This window comes from Ornithorhynchus anatinus, chromosome 8, assembly GCF_004115215.2.
Source record: "Ornithorhynchus anatinus isolate Pmale09 chromosome 8, mOrnAna1.pri.v4, whole genome shotgun sequence".
Lineage (NCBI taxonomy): Eukaryota > Metazoa > Chordata > Mammalia > Monotremata > Ornithorhynchidae > Ornithorhynchus > Ornithorhynchus anatinus.
Genome location: NC_041735.1, coordinates 1613981 through 1635421, shown reverse-complemented (window position 1 = coordinate 1635421; position 21441 = coordinate 1613981). Strand labels below are relative to the sequence as shown.

The 21441-nt window shown below is 45.8% G+C and overlaps 1 protein-coding gene across 1 annotated transcript in view; it reads right to left on the bottom strand.

The window, feature by feature from the left end:
* Positions 1 to 215: 215 nt before the first annotated feature.
* Positions 216 to 21441, bottom strand: part of SORD (sorbitol dehydrogenase) — a 49956-nt gene continuing 28730 nt past the window's right edge. Inside the window, exons 8-9 of the mRNA XM_029071255.2 lie at positions 2050 to 2171; positions 216 to 552 (exon numbers count right to left, since the gene is read on the bottom strand). Of these exons, the coding sequence (XP_028927088.1) occupies positions 387 to 552; positions 2050 to 2171 (288 nt within the window). The 3' untranslated portion in view covers positions 216 to 386. The remainder of the gene's footprint in view (positions 553 to 2049; positions 2172 to 21441) is intronic.

The following is a 21441-nucleotide window of genomic DNA, read 5'->3' as shown; positions in this document are numbered from 1 at the left end:
ATATTCCTTGCCCAAAGTGAGTTTACAGTCCTATGCTCTTTCCACTAGGCCATGCTGCTTCTCTGCCACAGTGATGTGTGGTGGATCTCTAGCCTGGTAAGGTCTGGGCAGGCCCCGGGCACGTCCTCTGGGGGCTTTGCTCGATGATTCAGAATTTCTCAATGGTCCCAATAGGAGTTTCCCAAACTTATCACTACTTTTTTTTTTTTTTTTTAAAAGCACTCATCTCACTCAGTCTAAACCTCTCTGCTTGAACACATTCACTGTTGCTATTTGCTCAGATATTCAAAATGAATCACTCAAAATAGACTCTCGCCCCAAGCAAACACTGACCACTGGGGTCAAATGGGAAGAGGCGGGAATGGAGGGCGGAGCCCAGGGTCATGTCAAGGATTCTGGTCACTGGGGTCACACTTGAGCATGACTTTGACCCCGAGCCCCTTCCTGGTTGTCTCAAAGGCCTCCACAGCCTTCTCCAGAGGGAAGCGGTGGGTGACTAAGGGCTTGACGTTCACTGACTTGGAAGCAAGCATGGCGATTGCCACGGGCCACCTGCAAAAGACCACAGACAACCGGTCTCAGCCTGTCACACGGGTACCAAGATGTAGCAGCCCACCACCACTTTCACCCCCTGCCACTTGACCCCAAGTGAGGGTGGAAGGGGAACTTGGAAAAAGTTAAAGGAGCCTCATTTTTTCCTCACTTTCCCCCACCTTCTTCACTCTTTTTCTGCCACTATCCCCTTTTAAATTCTGCACGTTGGTGGGCGAGGGGGTAATTAGGACAAGGCAGGGAGGTCAGGACAATCCATTGGCCTCAGGCCTGAGACCTGTCCACACCTCATCCTGACTGGGCTTTACTTGGGAAGAAGAGCCGAGCAGCTGAGTCATAGCAGCTCTGAAAAGCAGGAGGGGAAGGGCTTTCCCCAGTCCGGGGCCCCAGGGAATGTGCCTATTATATCATACCCTCTCAAGGGCTTAGTAATAATAATGTAATAATAATAATGTTGGTATTTGTTGAGCACTTACTATGTGCCGAGCACTGTTCTAAGCGCTGGGGTAGATACAGGGGAATCAGGTTGTCCCACATGAGGCTCACGGACTTCATTCCCATTTTACAGATGAGGGAACTGAGGCACCAAGAAGTTAAGTGACTTGCCCAAAGTCACACAGCTGACAGGTGGTAGAGCCGGGAAGAGAACCCCTGACCTCTGACTCCTAAGCCCGCGCTCTTTCCACTGAGCCACGCTGCTTCTCTGCACATAGGAAGTGCTCAATAAATATGATTAACTGACTCTGCTCTGACAGGGGTGGACTCCCTCCCTGCTGGGGGACCTTTGACACCACCATTCTCTGGGAGAGAGCCTCTTTCGTGGGGCAGCCTTGTCCAGTGGGGTTGGGGCTGAGGGGTGTCGCCAAGGCAGTCACTTGCCCTTTCCCCCTAATTACAATAATAATTATGGTATTTGTTAAACACTGACTATGTGCCAAGCACTGTTCTAAGCACTGGGGTAGATATAAGGTAATCAGATTGTCCCACCTGGGGCTTGCAGTCTTGATCCCCATTTTGCAGATGAGGTAACTGAGGCACAGAAAAGTTAAGTGGTTTGCCCAAGGTCATACAGCAGACAAGTGGCAGAGCCAGGACTAGAATCCACAATAATAATAATAATTGTGGTATTTGTTAAGCGCGTACTATGTGCCAGGCATTGTCCTAAGTGCCGGGGTAGATACAAGCTAATCGGGTTGGACACAGTCCCTGTCCCACAGAGGGCTCCCAGGCTTCATCTCCATTTTACAGATGGGGAAATCAAGGCCCAGAGAAGTGAAGTGACTTCCCCAAGGTCACAGAGCATACAAGTAGTGAGCCAGTATTAGAACCCAGGTCCTTCTGACTCCCAGGTCCGGGCTCTGTCCACTAGGCCACCCTCCGGTTGGGGTCACCAGGCTGTGGCCTGAGACACCCCTGGCAGAGGGAACAGAGGCATACCGCCCCGGCCCAGACTGGTCAGCCCTCACTCCCTCCGCCCATGGGGAATGGCGTACTCACGTGTTGCAGTATCTAAAAACGCCTCTGATGTCCACTTCTCTCACCGCCGCGTTCACCAGAGGGACGGTCGCCATTTCACTGCCCAGGCCAACCAGAACCAGCGTCCCCCCAGAACGAGTGGCCTACGGAGAATAACCCAAGAGAACTAAGAGAAGGGTCGCGAAAACTTCTAGAAAGTCCTTCTAGACCATGAGCCTTTTGTTGGGTAGAGATTGTCTCTTATCTGTTGCCGAACTGTACTGTCCAGTGCTCTACACACAGTAAGCACTCAAATACAATTGAATGAATACTTCACACCCCATTTCCACCAATCAATCAGTAGCACTTTATTGAGCACCTGTTGGGTTCAGAACACTGCAGTAAACACTTGGGAGAGCACGACAGAGTTAGCAGACGGAATCGCTGTCCTCAAAGAGCTGACAATCTACGGGGGAAGGTGGGCACTAAAGTAAATTACAGAATGGAGGAAGTAATCGAGTACAGATATGTACACACGTGCTACATGGGGATGTAGCATTTATTGAGCGCTTTCTGCAGGCAGAGCATTGTATTAAGTGCTTGGGAAAGTCCAACACTTGGTAGACGTGACCCCTGTCGTCAAGGAGCTTACGTCTACAGGTGTCATGGAAGTGCTACAGCGGCAGTAGGGGAATATATAAAATGGGGACATTAAAAATGAATCAGGGAAGGCCTCCTAGAGGTGTGATTTTTAAAGATGGGGAGAACAGCGGCCTGTCAGATGTGAAGGGAAGGATGGAGATGTGGGCGTGAGCAAGAGGTGGGTGATAGGAGACATGACAGCAGGACCCCGTGAGTGGGTTAGCTGAAGAGGAAGGAAGCGAAGATTGCAAGCAAAGTCTAGTGGGCGAAGAGAGTGGATAACTCTTGTCAGCTTGTTGTGGTCAGGGAATGTGTCTACCGACTCTGGTGTACTGTTCTCTCCCAACTGCTTAGTACGGTACTCTGCACGCTGTATGTGCTCAATAAATGCCATTGATGATGATGATAAGTAGGAGAGAGCAAGCTTTTCGAGTGTCTTAGAGCAGTCTACTTGATGTGGAAAGGAATGAGCAATAATAATAACAGATAATAACAACAGCTGTGGCATTTAAATGCTTAATAATTATAATGTTGGTATTTGTTAAGCGCTTACTATGTGCAGAGCACTGTTCTAAGCGCTGGGGTAAATACAGGGTAATCAGATTGTCCCACGTGAGGCTCAGTCTTCATCCCCATTTTACAGATGAGGTAACTGAGGCACAGAGAAGTTAAGTGACTTGCCCACCGTCACACAGCTGACAAGTGGCAGAGCTGGGATTCAAACTCATGAGCTCTACTCCCAAGCCCGTGCTCTTTCCACTGAGCCACGCTGCTTCTATGTGCCAGGCACTCTACAAAGCACTAGGTCAGATACAAACTCCCAGTCACAGTCTTCAGCCCCATTTTACAGAAGAGGTGACTGAGGCATAGAGAAGTGAAGTGCCTTGCCCAAGGTCACAGGACAGACAAGTGATCGAGCTGGGATTAGAATCCACATCCTCTGACTCCCAGGCCCACACTTTAGCTGCTAGATCCCACTGCTTTTCTGAGAACTCGGTTACAGTTAGAAAGCTCCTTAGGGCAAGGGTTTTAACTTTCACTTCTATTGTACTCTCTCAAGCACTTAGTATAGCACTCAGCACACAGTTGGAATTCAAAGAATACTACAACACAACATTTTTCAATATCAGAATGCAAAATGTTTCAAGTGCAGTTCCCAATAAATATTAGTTACTTATAAGTTCTCAGGAAAGTGAGATACACTTCAATTAATCTCCAGAGCTGGCCCAATCGTTAGCCATTCTTGGCCTGAGTTATTTCTGAGGACAGGTGCAGCTCAGACAACACGTCTAGTGGGATAACTGATCAATCGCATTTATCGAATGCTTACTGGGAACAGAGTAAGCCCCGCACTAAGACCTTGGGAAAATACAATGTGACAGAATTGGCAGACATGTTGGCAGGACGTGGTGAGACAGAACATGTGGGCTGAATGGGAGAGATGAGTCGAGAGCAACGCTAAGGTTATAGGCTTGTGGGATAGGGAGGATAGTGGTATTGTCTACAGTGATGGGAAAGCCAGGGGAAGGGCAGGGTTTGGGTGAGAAGTTGAGGAATTCTGTTTTAGACATGTTTAGTTTGATGGGTCGGCAGGACATCTAGCTGGAGATGCCATGAAGGCAAGAGGAAATGAGAGACTGCAGAGAAGGAGAGAGATCAGGGCTGGAGATGTAGATTTGGGAATCGTCCTTATAAAGATAATAGTTGAAGCCAAGGGAGTGAATGAGTTCTCCAAGGGAGTGGGTGTAGATGAAAAATAGAAGGGGACCCAGAACGAATAATAATAATAATAATGTTGGTATTTGTTAAGCGCTTACTATGTGCCGGGCACTGTTCTAAGCGCTGGGGTAGACAGAGGGGAATCAGGTTATCCCACGTGGGGCTCACAGTCTTAATCCCCATTTTACAGATGAGGTAACTGAGGCACTGAGAAGTTAAGTGACTTGCCCAAAGTCACACAGCTGACAAGTGGCCGAGCTTGGATTCGAACCCATGACCTCTGACTCCAAAGCCCGTGCTCTTTCCACTGAGCCATGCTGCTTTCTCATGGCTCAACGAATGAACCCTGAGGGACTCTCATAGGGGGTAGGAGGCAGAGGAGGAGTCCGTGAAAGAACTTGAGAATGAGCAGCCAGAGGAGGAGAACCAGGAGAGGACAGTGACAGTGAAGCCCAGGTTGGATAATGTCTCCAGGTGAAAGGGATGGAAAACAGTGTTGAAGGCGGCTGAGAGATCAAAGAGGATTAGGATGGAGTAGACACATGGCCTAGTGGATGGAGAACGTGCCTGCAAGTCAGAAGGTCATGGGTTCTTAACCTGCCCTGCCACTCTTCTGCTGTGTGACCTTGGGCAAGTCACTTAACTTTTCTGTGCCTCTGATACCTCATCTGTAAAATGGGGATCGAGACTGAGCCCCCCACGTGGGACAGGGAGTGTGTCCAAGCCGCTTTGCTTGTATCCACCCCAGCACTTAGTACAGTACCTGGCACATAGTAAGCGCTTAACAAATACCACGATTGTTGTTATTATTATTACTATCTGGCAAGAAGATCAACGATGACCTTTGAGAGGGCAGTTTCATGGATTGAAGGGGTTGGAAGCTAGACTGTAGGGGGGCAAGGAGTCAACTGGATGAGAGAAACTTGACACAGCAGGTGTAAGCAAGGAGTCTGGAGAATGGTAGGAGGGAGACAAGGGGTCAAGAGAGGTTTCTTTTAGGATGGGGAGATATGAGTAAGTTTGAAAGCAGTAGGGAAGAAGCCATTGGAGAGTGAACAGCTGAAGATGGCAGTTAGGGAGGGAAGAAAGGAGGGGACAAATGTTCTGATAAGGTGTGAAGGGAACGGGGTCAGAGGTGTGGGTGGACGAGGCAGATTTTGAGAGGAGGCAGGAGATCTCCTTTTCAGATACTGCTGGGAAAGATGGGAGAGTTGAAGAAGAGGCAGGAGGTGGGAGGGACTGGAAAGGAGAAAGGGAGATGTTAGGGAGATCATGCCTGATGGGCAGGGGAGTCGATAAGGATGGAGAAATAACACTGCCAGGTGAAGGAGATCGCAGAGTTAAAGCGGGCAAGAACGAATTTGAGATATCTGGATTTCTGCCTGCAGCACTCTGAGGCTCATGCACAGCAGCAAAGGAAACAGACTGTGGAGGTGATTCAGGGCTGCTGATTAGTGGTATGAGACTGGCAAAGGGATAGGGGTGAATTGGGAAAACTGATGCAGGTCAAAAGATCAGAGGTCTCAGTGGGAGAAGAGGACAGATTTGCGGGAGGGGGGTTTGGCGAAAAAAAGCAGTGAGGAGGATGTGGTCAGATGGAGGGGTTTCAGAGTTGGTGAGGGTAGAGATTGTACAGTGACTAGAAGTGATATGGTATTTGTTAAGTGCTTACTATGTGCCAAGCACTTTTCTAAGCGCCAGGGTAGATACAGGGTAATCAAGTTGTCCCAGGTGGGGCTTCACAGTTTTAATCCCCATTTCACAGATGAGGTAACTGAGGCACAGAGAAGTTAAGTGGCCTGCTCGAGGTCACACAGCAGACAAGAGGCGGAGCCGGGATTAGAACCCAGGTCCTCTGACGCCCAAGCCTGTGCTCTTTCTGCTAAGCCACGTTGCTTCTCTAAGATGAGTTGAAAAGTGTGTTCAAGTTACTGAGTAGGTGAGGTGGAGTGGAGAGAGAGGTCAGTGGAGTTGACGAGAAATAGAAAGTGGGCAGCCGAAGGATCACTGGGAATGGATACTAACATTCCCAAGGATCAACGCAGGGTCGGAAAAAGGGAAGGAACAAGAGAGAGGGATCAAAATAGTTCCAAAAGTTGGAGGTGGGGCCTGGGCCTGGGAGGGGGCGCGACGGTAGATGACTGACTAGAAACTAGAGTGGGTGGTAGAGGTAGGCGATAGGGGTTTCAGAGGAAGGGAAAGAGAACAGAGTCTTCCTACAACTCTATAATCACCGAGTTCTAGAAGGATCTGGAACTAATATTCTCTTTTGGGACTAATATTAATTAAATTGAATGTGGAATCACAAATGGCCAGTTTCAGGTGGCTTCCCTTCATTTTCAAATTCAAATTTTTGACATAGAAAATTTGAACAAAAAACAATCATCTTCAAAATCATGGGGCACAACAAAAGACACCATATGTAAATCAACAAACTCTGTCCTGACATTTTAAAGCAGTTTTACTCAGTGAGAGGCTTACTTAGGGATGGGGATATTTATAAATGCCTCAGTCAAACTTATTCACCGTTTTTCTTTCTTGTCGGTAACTTTCTCCTCTTTGGGTAAAGTGTCCCTGCCTTACTGTGTCAACTGTAGAAATACCAAAAATTAAAAGAGCAGCAGCTCCCCAAATTCCTAACTGCAGCCTTGGTTGCATTTAAGTGGGAGGGGATGTTGGGGAATGTGTTCCTGGTGAAATTCAATGAATGATTGTTTAGGCCGATCCAGCAGCTCTCTTCCAGGAAGCTCAGAAATGACATACAAATACCTTGTTAAATACTAACCAACAACCGGTGAGGGAGAAAGAGGTAAAAGGCAACGGACAGGACATGTCTGCTTGGATTAATCGATTCTTTGGAATAGAGGGTCAGGCCGGGGTTAAACTTGTCATTGAGGGAAAGAAACTAGGGTGAAAAAATCCCCCAAGAAATCCCCGCGCTCTGCATTGCTTCCTCCTTTTCATCTCCACCCTATGTTGGGAAGGAGAAGGAAGACAGTCAAACAGGGCATTGTAATGGGAGGGTGTCGTATTTGACGATCAGAGGCAGAGTAGCGACAGAGCAAATTTAACCTTTGTTCTGAGGGTGTGCTATTTCCCCTAAATATTGGTCGCTGGCAAGGGTTCTCCTCAATCCTTCCAAGCTGAAAATGTTAGCTCTTCTTCCACCCCCGCTCACACCGAGAGCCCTCCCCAATCAGGTGCTCAATCCGTTGTATTTACTGAGTGCTTACAGTGAGCAAAGCACTGGACTGAGCACTTGGGGGAGTGCAATGCAACAGAGTCGGTAGTCACATTCTCTGCCCATAACGAGCTTATATTAATCAATGATATTCACTGAGTGCATACTTCATGCAGAGTCCTGTACCAACTGCTCGGGAGAGCACAATACAGTAGAGTTGGTAGACGTGATCCCTGCCCACAAGGAACTTTCTTTCAATAATTCCAGCACGCCAAGTCACATAAATCCATTGGCCATCTCTAACCCTCACGTTTGCTTATGCCCATCATCGGCACTGCAGTATCTAAGTATCTTCAATGGTACATTTGTAAATTTATCTTGATTATTCAATCTGCATATCTCTTCTTGTCTTCTCCCTCTTTAGAATGTTCACTCCTTGTGGGCAGGCAATGTGTCGCATGGCAGAGCGGATAGAGAACGCGCCTGGGAGTCAGAAGGTCACGGGTTCTAATCCCAGCCCCGCCACTTATTTGCTGTGTGACTTTGGGCAAGTCACTTCACTTCTCTGTGCCTCAGTTACCTCATCTATAGAATGGGGATTGAGACTGTGAACCCCACGTGGGTCAAGGACTGTGTCCAAACCGATTAGCTTGTATTCACCTTGGCGCTTAGTACAGCGCCTGGCACATAGGTAAGCACTTAAATACCATTATTATTATTATTATCTCTTTGTTTTGGCCTTCCTCCTTGCTTAGCATAGTACACTGCACCCAGGGGCACAATGCTGGAAGCTGGGACTACCAGTAAGTTAATCAACTAATAATAATAATAATAATGTTGGTATTTGTTAAGCACTTACTATGTGCCGAGCACTGTTCTAAGCGCTGGGGGAGATACAGAGTCATCAGGTTGTCCCACATGAGGCTCACAGTTAATCCCCATTTTACAGATGAGGTAAATGAGGCACAGAGAAGTGAAGTGACTTGCCCACAGTCACACAGCTGACAAGTGGCAGAGTTGTACTTATTGAGCACTTACTCTGTGCAGACATTGTACTGTTTGGGAGAGTACACTATAACAATATAACATAACAGACACATTCCCTGCCCACAATGAGCCCCCCGTCCAGAAGGGGGGCCAAAGGAGGAGAAGAGAGGCAGGGGTCAAGGAAAGAGCTAGGGGGCATCTCAAGCATTTGGAAAACCTCCCCTTTTCCACCCAAAACAGGGGGTCAGAGGTCATAATGGGAAATGCATATCTACCTATTCTCTCATACTGAATCCTACCAAGTGCTTATTAGCACAGTGCTCTGCACACAGTAAGTGCTCAATAGATGCCATTGATTGATCGACAGCTTTAGAGGTCCAGTGTCCCCTGCTCAAAATGTAGCCCTCCTGAGACTGGGCCAACCCATTTTCCCCTACTGCTCCAATAGCTCTGCACACACCCAGAGGTCTGGTAGACTGACAGGTGGAAAGGTGGAATTTCCCTCACTCCAAAGGACCCGGCTCCCCCCAGCCAAGCAGGAGTAGATGGAGGGGCTGTCCCGACCCTGCCACGCTTTGCCCCTCACTCTGGAAGGTTGGCTGGACTAAAAGAAACCCATGTAGGGTGGGGAACTGTATTAATGCTTGGGAAATCCAGCATAAAGAAGTGACACATTCCTTGCCCACAGCAAGTTTACACTTTAATGGGGGAGACGGACATAAACATCGTGGAAGCAGCGTGGTCTAGTGGATAGAGCGAGGTCCTGGGAGTCAAAGACCTGGATTTTAATCTTGGCTCCACCACTTATTTGCTGTGTCATCTTGGGCAAGTTACTTCACTTCTCTGTGCCATGGTTTTCTCATCTAAAATGGGAATTAAGACTGTGAGCCCCATATGGGACACGGATTGTGTCCAACCCGATTAGCTTTTATCTACCCCAGTGCTTAATACTGTGACTGGCACCTAGTAAATGCTTAACAAATAACATTAAAAATTTTCAAAAATCATGTTAGCAACTAGAGGATCCAAGATAAATAACTTAGTACACATCTATCTATTTGTGAGGAGCCATCTGACTAAAGTTGAAAGACAGGAGAAGAAGAGTCCGAGCAATCTTCCAGGCCAAACTACCTGACCCACAGGCTCAATTAAGACTTAGACGGAAGGAGAAATCTGTTCTGAGCTCTGGGGAAGCGGGAGCTAACAAGGAAGTTGGAAGACCTTTGGCCTGTGATGATTTTATGAGCATGCTGACGGTTTTCCAAGAAACACCAGCAGAAATATTCCCCAAGGGACAAGGGAGACTCACCTGCATTGTGCCCTTTTTCAGATAATTTTTTCCTGGTCCTTTGAAACCTTCAATCCAAAACTGCTTTGCTTTGTTAGGGAAGGCCTAATTAACTTGGGCTGATCAGTTGACATGCCACCACTAGAGAGATGCTCTACCTCTTTGAATTCTGGACTTAATTTGAAATAACAGCCAGAGCCCGGTGTCACTGGGCTACATGGGGGAGCCAAACTACGATGGTGATCACAACACGATGGATTTTTCGACCGGGATGCTGGGAAAGGAAGGCCAAAGAAAGCTACCCAGGGGTATTAAATCTTAGATGAGGGAACTGTCCAAAAAACTGGTGGAATAATTAGAAAAAGAAAAAGAAGCTCATGGTCACCCAGCAGGCAAGTGATAGTGCTGAGATTATCAATCATTCAATCGTATTAATAATAATAATGTTGGTATTTGTTAAGCGCTTACTATGTGCAGAGCACTGTTCTAAGCGCTGGGGTAGACACAGGGGAATCAGGTTGTCCCACGTGGGGCTCACAGTCTTAATCCCCATTTTCCAGATGAGGGAACTGAGGCCCAGAGAAGTGAATTGCCCAAAGTCACACAGCTGACAAGTGGCAGGGCCGGGATTAGAACCCACGACCTCTGACTCCTGAGCCCATGCTCTTTCCACTGAACCACACTGCTTCTCAGCATATCTTTTCCCGATGTGTACATTCCAAGCACTCAGTACAGTGCTCTGCACACAGTAAGCGCTCAATAAATACTATTGAATCAATATCTCAGGAAATATGATATGACTAAGGCTTTGAAGGTGGAGCGCATGATGGTCTCTTGGATACGAAAAGGGAGGGATTCCAGGTCACAGGCAGGATTCAAACCCAGGTCTCCTGAATCCCAATCCTGGGCTTTTCCCATTAGGCCTCACCGCTTCTCACAGTAAAGCATCTTTTCTTTAGACTCTGGAGAGCTCCCCCAAGCAAGGTCTAATGGAAAGAGCATGGGTCTGGGAGTCAGAGGAGGGTTCTAAACCTGGCTTCACCAACTGCTTGCTGTGTGATCATTTGCCAATCATTTCACTTCTCTTTGCCTCGGTTTCCTCATCTGTAAAATAAGGACTCAATATCTGTCTACTTACACGGTGAGCCCCACATGGGTCAGGGAATGTGTCTAAACTGATGATCTTCTATCTACCCCAGCAGTAAATGCACTGCTTAGCACACAATAAGCACTTAACAATTATTTATTTTTACTTACTAAATGAGGCCAGGAAAGCTTATATGAGGTGTCAAAAGGAAATCAAGCATACCAAAAAGCGTAAGAGAAGTACCTTGCGAGGGCTGACAGAGCTAAGCTTAATAAGCTTTTCTGCTACAACCAAACACAGAGGATCAGTGGAGTCTCTGTCTCTCTCTCTTTAATGGTACTTGTTAACATGCTTACTCTGTGCCAGGCACTGTGCTCTCTGGGATGAAAAAACACCTGAGAGTTTCCATAAAACCTTGAGCTCTCTTTTTACCAAGGAATTTTACCTCTGAGGTCCAATGAAATGGCACACGGTCCTTCAGGAGATAGATTATCAGAGAGTCATTGAAAGACTGGGCCTAGTCTGTCAGAGTCACCGTGAATGGGTCAGTGGGAATAAATCGGCAAATACACCGGTCATCAAAACTTTGTAGGACCTCATAGCTCTGGTGCCCGAGAGATTTACAGAGACCGTCCTAATGTCATGCTAATCAAGTTAAAGACCGAGCACAACCAGCGGTTGGACGGCCGACTCAAGAGATCCAAGGCGCTACAAACCATGACCACACCAATGCTTCTGTTCTGCGGTAAAAGAAGATTTTGGCTCTGAACATACCATCAGAGAACTTCTGAGTAATCAGTAAGGCTCCAGCATCAATCAATTAGTGATATTAACTAAGCGACTACTGTCTGCACAGCACTGTACTATGCACTTGGAAATGTACAATACTACTGAATCCATACACATGCTCCCTGCCCACCATGAACTTACAGTCTAGAGGGGGAGACACGGAGGGAACTCTGATGAGAAGCTACATTTCCCATTATCCAAGAAAGCCTAGAAAACTGATCAGGGTGGGAGGCAGTGCGGCCCAGTGAACACGGAATGGGAGGAAGCTCAGCCTCCGCCCTGCTGTGAGACCCTGGGCAAGTCTCTCAACCCCTTGGGGCTTCAATCAATCAACCAACCAACGGTACTTATCGAACGCTCACTATGTGCAGAGCACTGCACTAAGTGCTTGGAAGAGGTCGACAGAATTAGCAGACACGTTCCCTGCTCATAACGAGCTTACACTCTAGAGTGGTTCGGTCACCTCCTCTGTAAATAGGGATAAAGTATATGCTCTCCATATCCCTTACTGATGAGCCCAGTTTGAAATAATAATAATAATAATAATGATTTTAAAAAAAGTCACGACATTTGTTCTATTGAGAAGTCATCACTCAAGTCCAATCAATGAAAAATGGCAAAGAAGTAATAGTAATAATAGAAATAATAGCATTTATTAAGTGCCTACTGTCTGTTGATTCTACTTATCTTGATTGTATTGATGCCTGACTACTTGTTTTGTTTTGTTGTCTGTCTTTCCCTTTTAGACTGTGAGCCCATTGTTGGGCAGGGATTGTCTCTATCTGTCGCTGAAATGTACATTTTAAGTGTTTAGTACAATGCTCTGCACACAGTAAGCGCTCAGTAAATACGACTGAATGAATGGATGTTGAGCACTATGCTCGGAGATGGGAAACAAAATACAAAGGGGAGAATTAGATCTGATTCCTGGCCCTCTAGGGGTTAAAAATCTCATAATCTACCACCGAACAGAGAGCTACAGTTCAAAGCTCAGTTGATGCTGTGCTAAACATCGCCAAACTGATTCTCTTTCCCTCTTCAAAACCCTACTTAAAACTCACCTCCTTCAAGAGGCGTTCCCAGACTGAGCTCCTCTTCCCCCTCTACTCCCTCTGCCATCCTCCCTTTACCTCTCCGCAGCTAAACCCTCTTTTTCCCCTTTTCCCTCTGCTCCTCCACCTCTCCCTTCCCATCCCCACAGCACTGTACTCGTCCGCTCAACTGTATATATTTTCGTTACCCTATTTATTTTGTTAATGAATTGTACATCGCCTTGATTCTGTTTAGTTGCCATTGTTTTTACGAGATGTTCTTCCCCTTGACTCTATTTATTGCCATTGTTCTCGTCTGTCCGCCTCCCCCGATTAGACTGTAAACCCGTCAAACGGCAGGGACTGTATCTGTTGCCGACTTGTTCATCCCAAGTGCTTAGTACAGTGCTCTGCACATAGTAAGCGCTCAATAAATACTATTGAATGAATAAACACCCTTCTTGGCAAGCCACAGTAACAAGTGCACAGAGCAGCGTTATCTGAAGGTGCTCAATAAATATGACTATTTGAGAGGGGGTGAGAGGCAGCGTGGCCTAGTGGATAGAGCACAGTCCTGGGAGTCAGAAGGACCTGGCTTCTAATCTCAGCTCCGCCACTGGTCTACTATGTGACCTCGGGCAAGTCACTTCCCTTCTCTGTCCCTCAATTATCTCATCTGTAAAATAGGGATTAAGATTGTGAGCTCCATGTAGACAGGGACAGTGTAAAGCCTGATTAGCTGGTTTATCCCCAGAGCTTAATTCAGTGCCTGTCACAGAGTAAATGCTCAACAAATACCATGGGGAAAAAAAAGAGTTTCTAAGGGGGGAATTCTCCCCATGATGTCTCTTTTTTTCTCTAGAATGCTTAGGTACCAGTGCCCAAAGCCATGTTTTAAACATTGCAAAGGTCTTGGAAGGCCCTAACTTGCTCCTTTTAGTCATTCCCCACTTCCAGCTCTACAGCACTTAGGTATGTATCTGTCATTTATTTATATTAACATCTGCCTTCCTCTCTAGACCGTAAACCCCTTGTGGGCAGGGAATGTGTCTACTGTTGAACTGTACTCTTTTAAGCGCTCGATAAATAGGACTGAGCCAATGAACGCTGATCTGAATTAAATCTCGCTGGAGTCTCCTTCCTTTCTAATATAGACTTCTTCCTGCCTCAAGACCCTACCCCCAGAGGTAGTGATGGGGATATTTGGATATTGGAGGAGACATTTCCAATGGTGTTGATGTACTCCCTAAATTCAGGCAACTCCCACCTGCGCTACTGTTGGCTAGGCTTTTCCAGCTTTAGGGTCTGGCTTGCTAGATTGAGCCAGGGAAAATGTAGCAACTGGAAACATCCTCCCTATCAGATGTTTAGGGGAGAAGAAGGTTCAAGTTTCACCTTGATGCCTGTGCCAAGGATTGACTTGGTAGTCACAAATCATAGTAATAATTGTGGTATTTGTTAAGTGCTTACTGTGTGCTAAGTACTGTACTGAGGTAATCCGGTCCCACATGGGGCTTGCAGAGTAAGGAGGAGGGAGACCAGGTACTGAATCTTCATTCTGCAGATGAGGGAATTGAGGCACAGAGAAGTTAAGTGACCCACTCAAGGTCACACAGCAGGTAAGTGGTGGAGCCAGGCCCTTCCCACTAGGGTATATATACTGCATCCCGTTGGTGCTGGATTCCACACCACCATCTTACTCCTTTCCTCATTCCTTGGTACTTACTGTTTCCTGCAAAATTTGGATAGGAAAGAAGACAGACAAGACAGGATGCTAACTTCAGAAAATTGGGTGAAGGGAGGGACACTGACAGACAGTAGCTGCTGGAGCCGCTCAACCAGACTGGTTCTTTCGACAAATTCCTCCATTGTCGTTTGCAGTCAATCAGCATTTTTCAGATTTAAGGTCTGACTCACTGAGAGTCTCACTAGTTTCTCCACTACTTCTAATCTATTCTTAACCTCAAGATATGGTCAATATCAAAGTCAAATTCCCAGTAATTTTTACGGTGCTGCCCTGGAGTTCCGGTGGGAATCATCCAGGATTAAGAGACTCTTTCTGTTTTCCAAAGAGGGATACACTCAGGTGGAAATAATCAGTCAGGCTCAGGAAGGCAGAGCAGTTGACCAACCAACCCAGAGAACAGATCCAAGTCCTACTTGGTCCCCCAAGTGACAAGCAGGGACAAGGAGTTGCTACTCTTTGATAGACCCATGAAGAAGAAATTGCTAAGGTTTCTATATTCACTAAGCACTTATTTGCCTTTCTTTGACAAAGTCAGTTCTAGTCTGTGGAATCTACTGTACTGTACTCTCCCAAGCACTTACTACAGTGCTTTGCACACAGAAAGCACTCAATAAATACCTGTCTACATGTTTTATTTTGCTGTCTCCCCCTTTTAGCCTGTGAGCCCGTTGCTGGGCAGGGACTGTCTCTATCTGTTGCCAAACTGTACATTCCAAGCACTTAGTAGAGTGCTCTGCACAAAGTAAGCAGTAAGCGCTCCATAAATACGATCGAATGAACAAATATGACTGACTGATGGCAAAGAAGCATGGTCTAGCGGAAAGAGAATGGGCCCATGAGTCAGAGGACCAGACCTCTAATCCCGACTCCGTCTCTCATCGGCTGTGTGACTTTGGGCAAGTCGCTTCACTTCTCTGTGCCTCGGTGATCTCATAAGGGGGATAAAAGGGTGAGCCCAAAGGGATATGGACTGTGTCCAACCTGATTAGCTTTTATCTACCTCCAGCACTCAGGGGAGTGCCTGGCACAAAGTAAGCACTTAATAAATTCCACTATTTGATGGTGAAGTTAACTAACCTAGAAGAGGCCTGGAACTAGGCTGAATTGTACATTCCAAGCACTTAGTACAGTGCTCTGCACATACTGAGTGCTCAATAAATATGATTGAATGAATGAATAATCAGTAAGACAGTCCCAGGAACAGTTTTTAACCAAGAAGGAAAGAAAGCAGGCTTAAGAAACATCAATAGTCACTGTGAATTATTAATGGCAGCATCAGTAGTCACTGTGAATGTGGCTCATAAAATGTGATATCTATGCAAATATTTTATGGCTAATTAAGATAGAAGTAGATCCAGCAATCAAACTTTTGAGAACAATGAAATCACTATTGTAAATAGTGGGGTTGGCTAGCCTTCCAGTCCTCACTCTTCCCCCAGATGCAGAGAACTGGAATACTAACTTCAGGAGAAAGGTGGGCAGTATGGACGCACCTGGGTTCTATTGGTAGCCTGGGTGACCCCAGAGTAGGGAACCAAAAATTTCTCTCCTGCTGCAGGGGGCTGGGACAGAGGCAGCATGGCCTAGTGGAGAGACCATGAGCCTGGGAGTTAGAGGATCTGGGTAATAATCCTGGCTCTGCCACTTGTCTGCCATGTGACCTTGGGCAAGTCGCTTCACTTCTCTGTGCCTCAGTTATCTCACGTGTAAAATGGGGATTAAGATTGTGAGCCCTATTGTGGGACAGGGACTGTGTCCAACCTGACTAGCTTGTTTCTACCCTGGTGCCTAATACAATGCCTGCCACTTAGTAACGTTTTGATACTACTAAAAACAAAACCAAAAACACAGGCTGTTGAGGAATGATGCCTGGTACGCAGATGACCACTTGACCGCTTTTAACAGAGAGTTGGAGTAGCCTTGGGTGAAGGGGGGACAGGACTAAAAGTCAATTGTTAAGTCTTTATAACCAGGTGCAAAACACAACCAGCCCGACCCTTGCTTCTAACACAGTATGCTGTCCAGGTGGGAGGTCCTGGTCTTCCCCTGTCTCAAACAAGCTGCTGAGAGAAAACCAGATCTGGAGAGAACCATGGCTCAATGCAGTACAGCAACTCAACTTTAACTCCCAGGGAACCACATCCTTTAATGGTGTTTATTTTTGTTTGTTCTTTTATGTAATGGTATTTGTTAAGTGCTTATTATGTGCCAGGCACTGGTGTAGATACAAGATAATCGGGTTGGACAAGGTCCCTGTCCCACATGGGGCTTAAAGTCTTAACCCCTATTTTACAGATGAGGAAACTGAGGCCCAGAGAAGGGAAGTGACTTGCCTAGGGTCACACTGCAGACGGGTGACACAGCCGGAATTAGAACCCAGGTCTTCTGACTTCCAGGCCCAGACTCGTCCCACTAGACCATGTTATGTGTCTGACTAAAAGGCTCAGGTGGCCAGCAGCAAGACCCTGCATCTAGAGCACTCTTGAAAAAACACACACACACACAAAAAATATCCACCGCAAGTCGGTATTGGCTAGGGGAGCACTGTGAGATGGGAATCTCCCCAACCTCCCCCAGAAATACAGTTCCTTTTACTGCGCTTGTTTATCCTTGGTTTAAGGCTGTCTGCTCATTGCTTGCTTTATGAACACTCCCCTCTCCATTTGCAGCATATTTGCTACCTGTCCTGGGTGCCTTGGAGGGCATGAATACTATATCCCATTGTTCCTTGAGTAACCTCAGGTGATTAGCTGGTCCAATCCTCAGCCCAGAGGGGATTTAGAAGGTTTAGGAAACTAGCATACATTTCAAAAAGAAAAATCCATCAGTCATGGCATCCTGGTTAAAGGCAGAGGGTCCCACCACTTTGTCAGTCTCTTTTTTTCTTTTCTTTTCTCTCTCTCTCTCTTTCCCTTCTCCTTCTCCTCACCCTCTTCTCAACCTGCCCATGCATATACTGGAGCATTTAATCCAGTCATTTAATTTATTTATTTGTATTACTGTCTGCCTCCCCCTCTAGACTGTAAGCTCATTATGGGCAGGGAACGTGTCTATTATTATATTATACTCTTCCAAATGCTTAGTGCAGTGCTCAGTACATAGTAAGTTCTCAATAGATACGACTGAATGACTGAACTATAGTGCATTCTCCCAAGTACTTAGTACAGTGGTTGGCACACAGAAAGTGCTCAATAAATACCATTAATTGATGGATTGATAGTCCGTGCCCTGGAAGATAGGTGGTAACACCCTCTATTCTTCCTGTTCTATGTGTTGGGAAAGAAAAACAGTTCTAGTTCTGCATGGCCTCCCCTCACTGCTCTCCTCTCCTCACTTCTTAGACCGGAGAAGGGCAGCCTGTAATTGAGAAAGAGAAAGGCAGGCAGAGGAGAGTAGGATGAGAGAATGAGGCAAAGAAGAGGGGGAACATTGGAAAAAAAGGAGAGGAAAGAGAGTGAGATCGTAAAACAAGACAAAAGGGAAAAGGAGGAAGGAAACAGTAGAAACAAGGGAAACCGAAGAAAAATAAAGGAGGTGAAAGCATAGAGGAAAAATAGAGAAAAGGAGAGGGAAAAGGGCATGCCCCTGGAAAAATAAACCAAAAGGGAAAAATGAGATTAAAAATAAATGTACAAATGAAACAAAAACAAAGGAAAAACAAAGAAAAAAAGGATGAGGAGTGGATCATCAAAGGATCAAGGATCAGGAAAACACTATAGCCAACACTGGTAGTGAAGGATCAATTGGGTTTGGAAAAGGGTATGTGTGTACAAGGGAAGTGGTCTAAAAAGGGTACTCACATGCAGGGAATTATTTTGATTATTATCATTAGTAGTAGTAATAATAGCAACTCTTGTGATACTTGCTAAATGCCAAGCATTGTATTAAGCACTGGAATAGGTACAAGATAAACAGGTTGGTAACAGTGCGGGCACACACAGGGCTCAGAGTCAAAAGAGGAGGGAAAATGGGAATTGAATCCCCATTTTAAAGATGAAAAAACAGAGGCACAGACAAGTTGGTGAGTTCCCCAAGATCACACAGCAGGCACTGGTGGTGGCATCAGAATTAGAACCCAGGTTCCCTGACTCCCAGGTTCAGCCTCTTTCCACTAGGCCATGTCACAAATAACCAATCTTATTTTGAGGAGAGAGCTGGCCTAGTGGCAAGAGCTCAGGCTTGGGAGTCAGAGGATGTGGATTCTAATCACAGCTCCGCCACTTGCTGTTGTGTGACCTTATGCAAGTCACTTCAGTTCTCTGTGCCTCAGTTACCTCATCTGGAAAATGGGGATTAAGATTGTGAGCCTCACAAGGGACAAGCTGATTACCTTGTATGTACCAGTGTTTAGAACTGTGCTCGGCACACAGTAAGCACTTAAATGCCATCATTATTATTATTGCTATTATTACCTTGGAGATACTATTCTGATAGAGATAATGGCTTCTATAAAACCTATAGGAAAAAGGACCTAATTCCTTAAAATAATGCTCTAGTCCCACTTTTGTCACTGTGTGATATTTTCATAAATTTTAAAATACATCCATCTTTTATCAAAAAAAATTTGACTCATCAAGGAATTTCAGTGTGACACATTAGCTTAAAAAGGTTTACAGAAAATTAAGAAGCTGGAGGCAAAGTAACCAGGTAAGCTCTTCAAGGGCAAAGATTGTATTTTATAATTCTTTTGTAAATTCCCAAAGCAGTTAGCACTGCTCTACGAATGGTATAAGGTGCTCAGTGAATAAATGCTGTTGATATATTCTTTTTCTTATGGTATTTAAGCATTTACCATACTACTGTATATGTACATTCCCATCTCACAGTATGTATATACATATATGTACTGCATATTTACTATGCTACTGTACTAAGCACTGGGACAGATACAAGTTAATCAGTTTGAACACAGTCCATGTCCCACATGGGGCTCAGTCTTAATCCCTATTTTACATATAAGGTAACTGAGTCACAAAGAAGTGAAGTGACTTACCCAAGATCACACAACAGATGAGTGGCAGAGTCAGGATTAGAACATAGGTCCTTCTGACTCCCAGGCCTGTAGTTAATCCACTGGGCCACTCAACTTCTCAAAAAAAAACCGCCAAAAAACAAACATACACAAAAAAAAAACCTGACCAAGCCCCACAGAAATTTGAACTTGGATCACTGGATTCAGGGTCCAGAGTGCAAACCATTACATCATGGAACCAGGTGATGCAATGTTCATTCTGTCATATTTATTGAGCGCTTACTACGGCAGAGCACTGTACTAAGTGCTTGATGCAGATGTGGGATCACTGCACCTGGCAAGCCATGGAGAATTTGGTTTGGTGATCCCTTGAATTCTGTCACAGAGTTTGATTAAAGATTGATTTCAGTTAAGCCCACAAAATTCTACGACGGGAATTCTCCAAAAGTCAGCGTACACACCCCAGGAATGTAGTCTGACTCTCATTTTGATTCTCTCTTGGCTTTAACCAATACCATTTACTGAGTGATTGCTGTGTACTAAGCACTGTACTAAGAGCTTGGAAGAGTACAGGTAAAAGACACGATAAAGGCCGGAGGAAGGAGTTCAGGGCAGTCGGAACGGTATAAGGGAGGAGAGTCAAGAAAAAGGTACAGTGGGAAGTTTTGAGACACCAATCAATCAATAGCATTTATTGAACATTTACTGGGTGCACAGAACTGTACTAGGCACTTAGTGAATTAGTGATAGGAGGAATGGGAGAGTATAATGATATGTATATATATGCTGGGGGTAGGTGTTTAAGGGGTAGATATTAAGTCCACAGACGATGCAGAAGCGATGGTGAGGAAATGAGGGTTTAGTTGGGGAAGGCCTCTTGTGATTTTAAGAAGGCTTTGAAGGAGAGAGTCATGGTCTGTTGGATATGAAGGGGGAGAAAGTCTCAGGCCAGAGGAAAAATGGTGAGGGATCGGCAGTGAGCTAGGTGAGATCGTGTGTGCAGTGGGGTGTAGTAAGAGATCAGTGAGTGAGGTAGGAGGGGGAGAGCTGATTATCTTAAAGCTTATGAGAAGCAGCGTGGCTCAGTGGAAAGAGCACGGGCTTTGGAGTCAGAGGTCATGGGTTCGAACCCTGGCTCTGCCGCTTGTCAGCTGACTGTGGGCAAGTCACTTAACTTCTCTGTGCCTCAGTTACCTCATCTGTAAAATGGGGATTAAGACTGTGAGCCCCACGTGGGACAACCTGATTCCCCTGTGTCTACCCCAGCACTTAGAACAGTGCTCTGCACATAGTAAGCGCTTAACAAATACCAACATTATTAGCTTATGGTAAAGAGCTGACATTTAATGAACAAGCGGGTGGGCAGCCTTTGCAGGCTTTAAAGAGTGGGGAGATATGGACTGAACTTTGTATTAGAAAAAATGATCTGGACAGCAGAGTGAAGTATGGGCTAGAGTTGGGGAAGGCAGGAAGGTCAGTGAGGACGCAAGTAGAGTGAGACATGATAGGTGCTTGGATCAGCTTGGTAGCAATTTGGATGGAGAGGAAAGGGTGGGTTTTGGTGATGCTGTGGAAGTAGAATCTATGGGATTTGGCGAAAGATAATTATAATTATGGTATTTATTAAGCACTTAGTATGTGCCAGGCACTTTACTAAGCGCTGGGGTGAACACAAGCAAATCACGCTGACACAGTCCCGGTTCCACATGGGGCTCACAGTCTTAATCTCCATTTTACAGATAAGGGAACTGAGGAACTGTTATTACTTCTCTGTGAGCCCCAGAGAAGTAATAATAATAATGTTGGTATTTGTTAAGCGCTTACTATGTGCAGAGCACTGTTCTAAGCGCTGGGGTAAATACAGGGTAATCAGGTTGTCCCACATGAGGCTCACAGTCTTAATCCCCATTTTACAGATGAGGTAACTGAGGCACAGAGAAGTTAAGTGACTTGCCCAAAGTTACACAGCAGAGCCAGGATTCAAACCTATG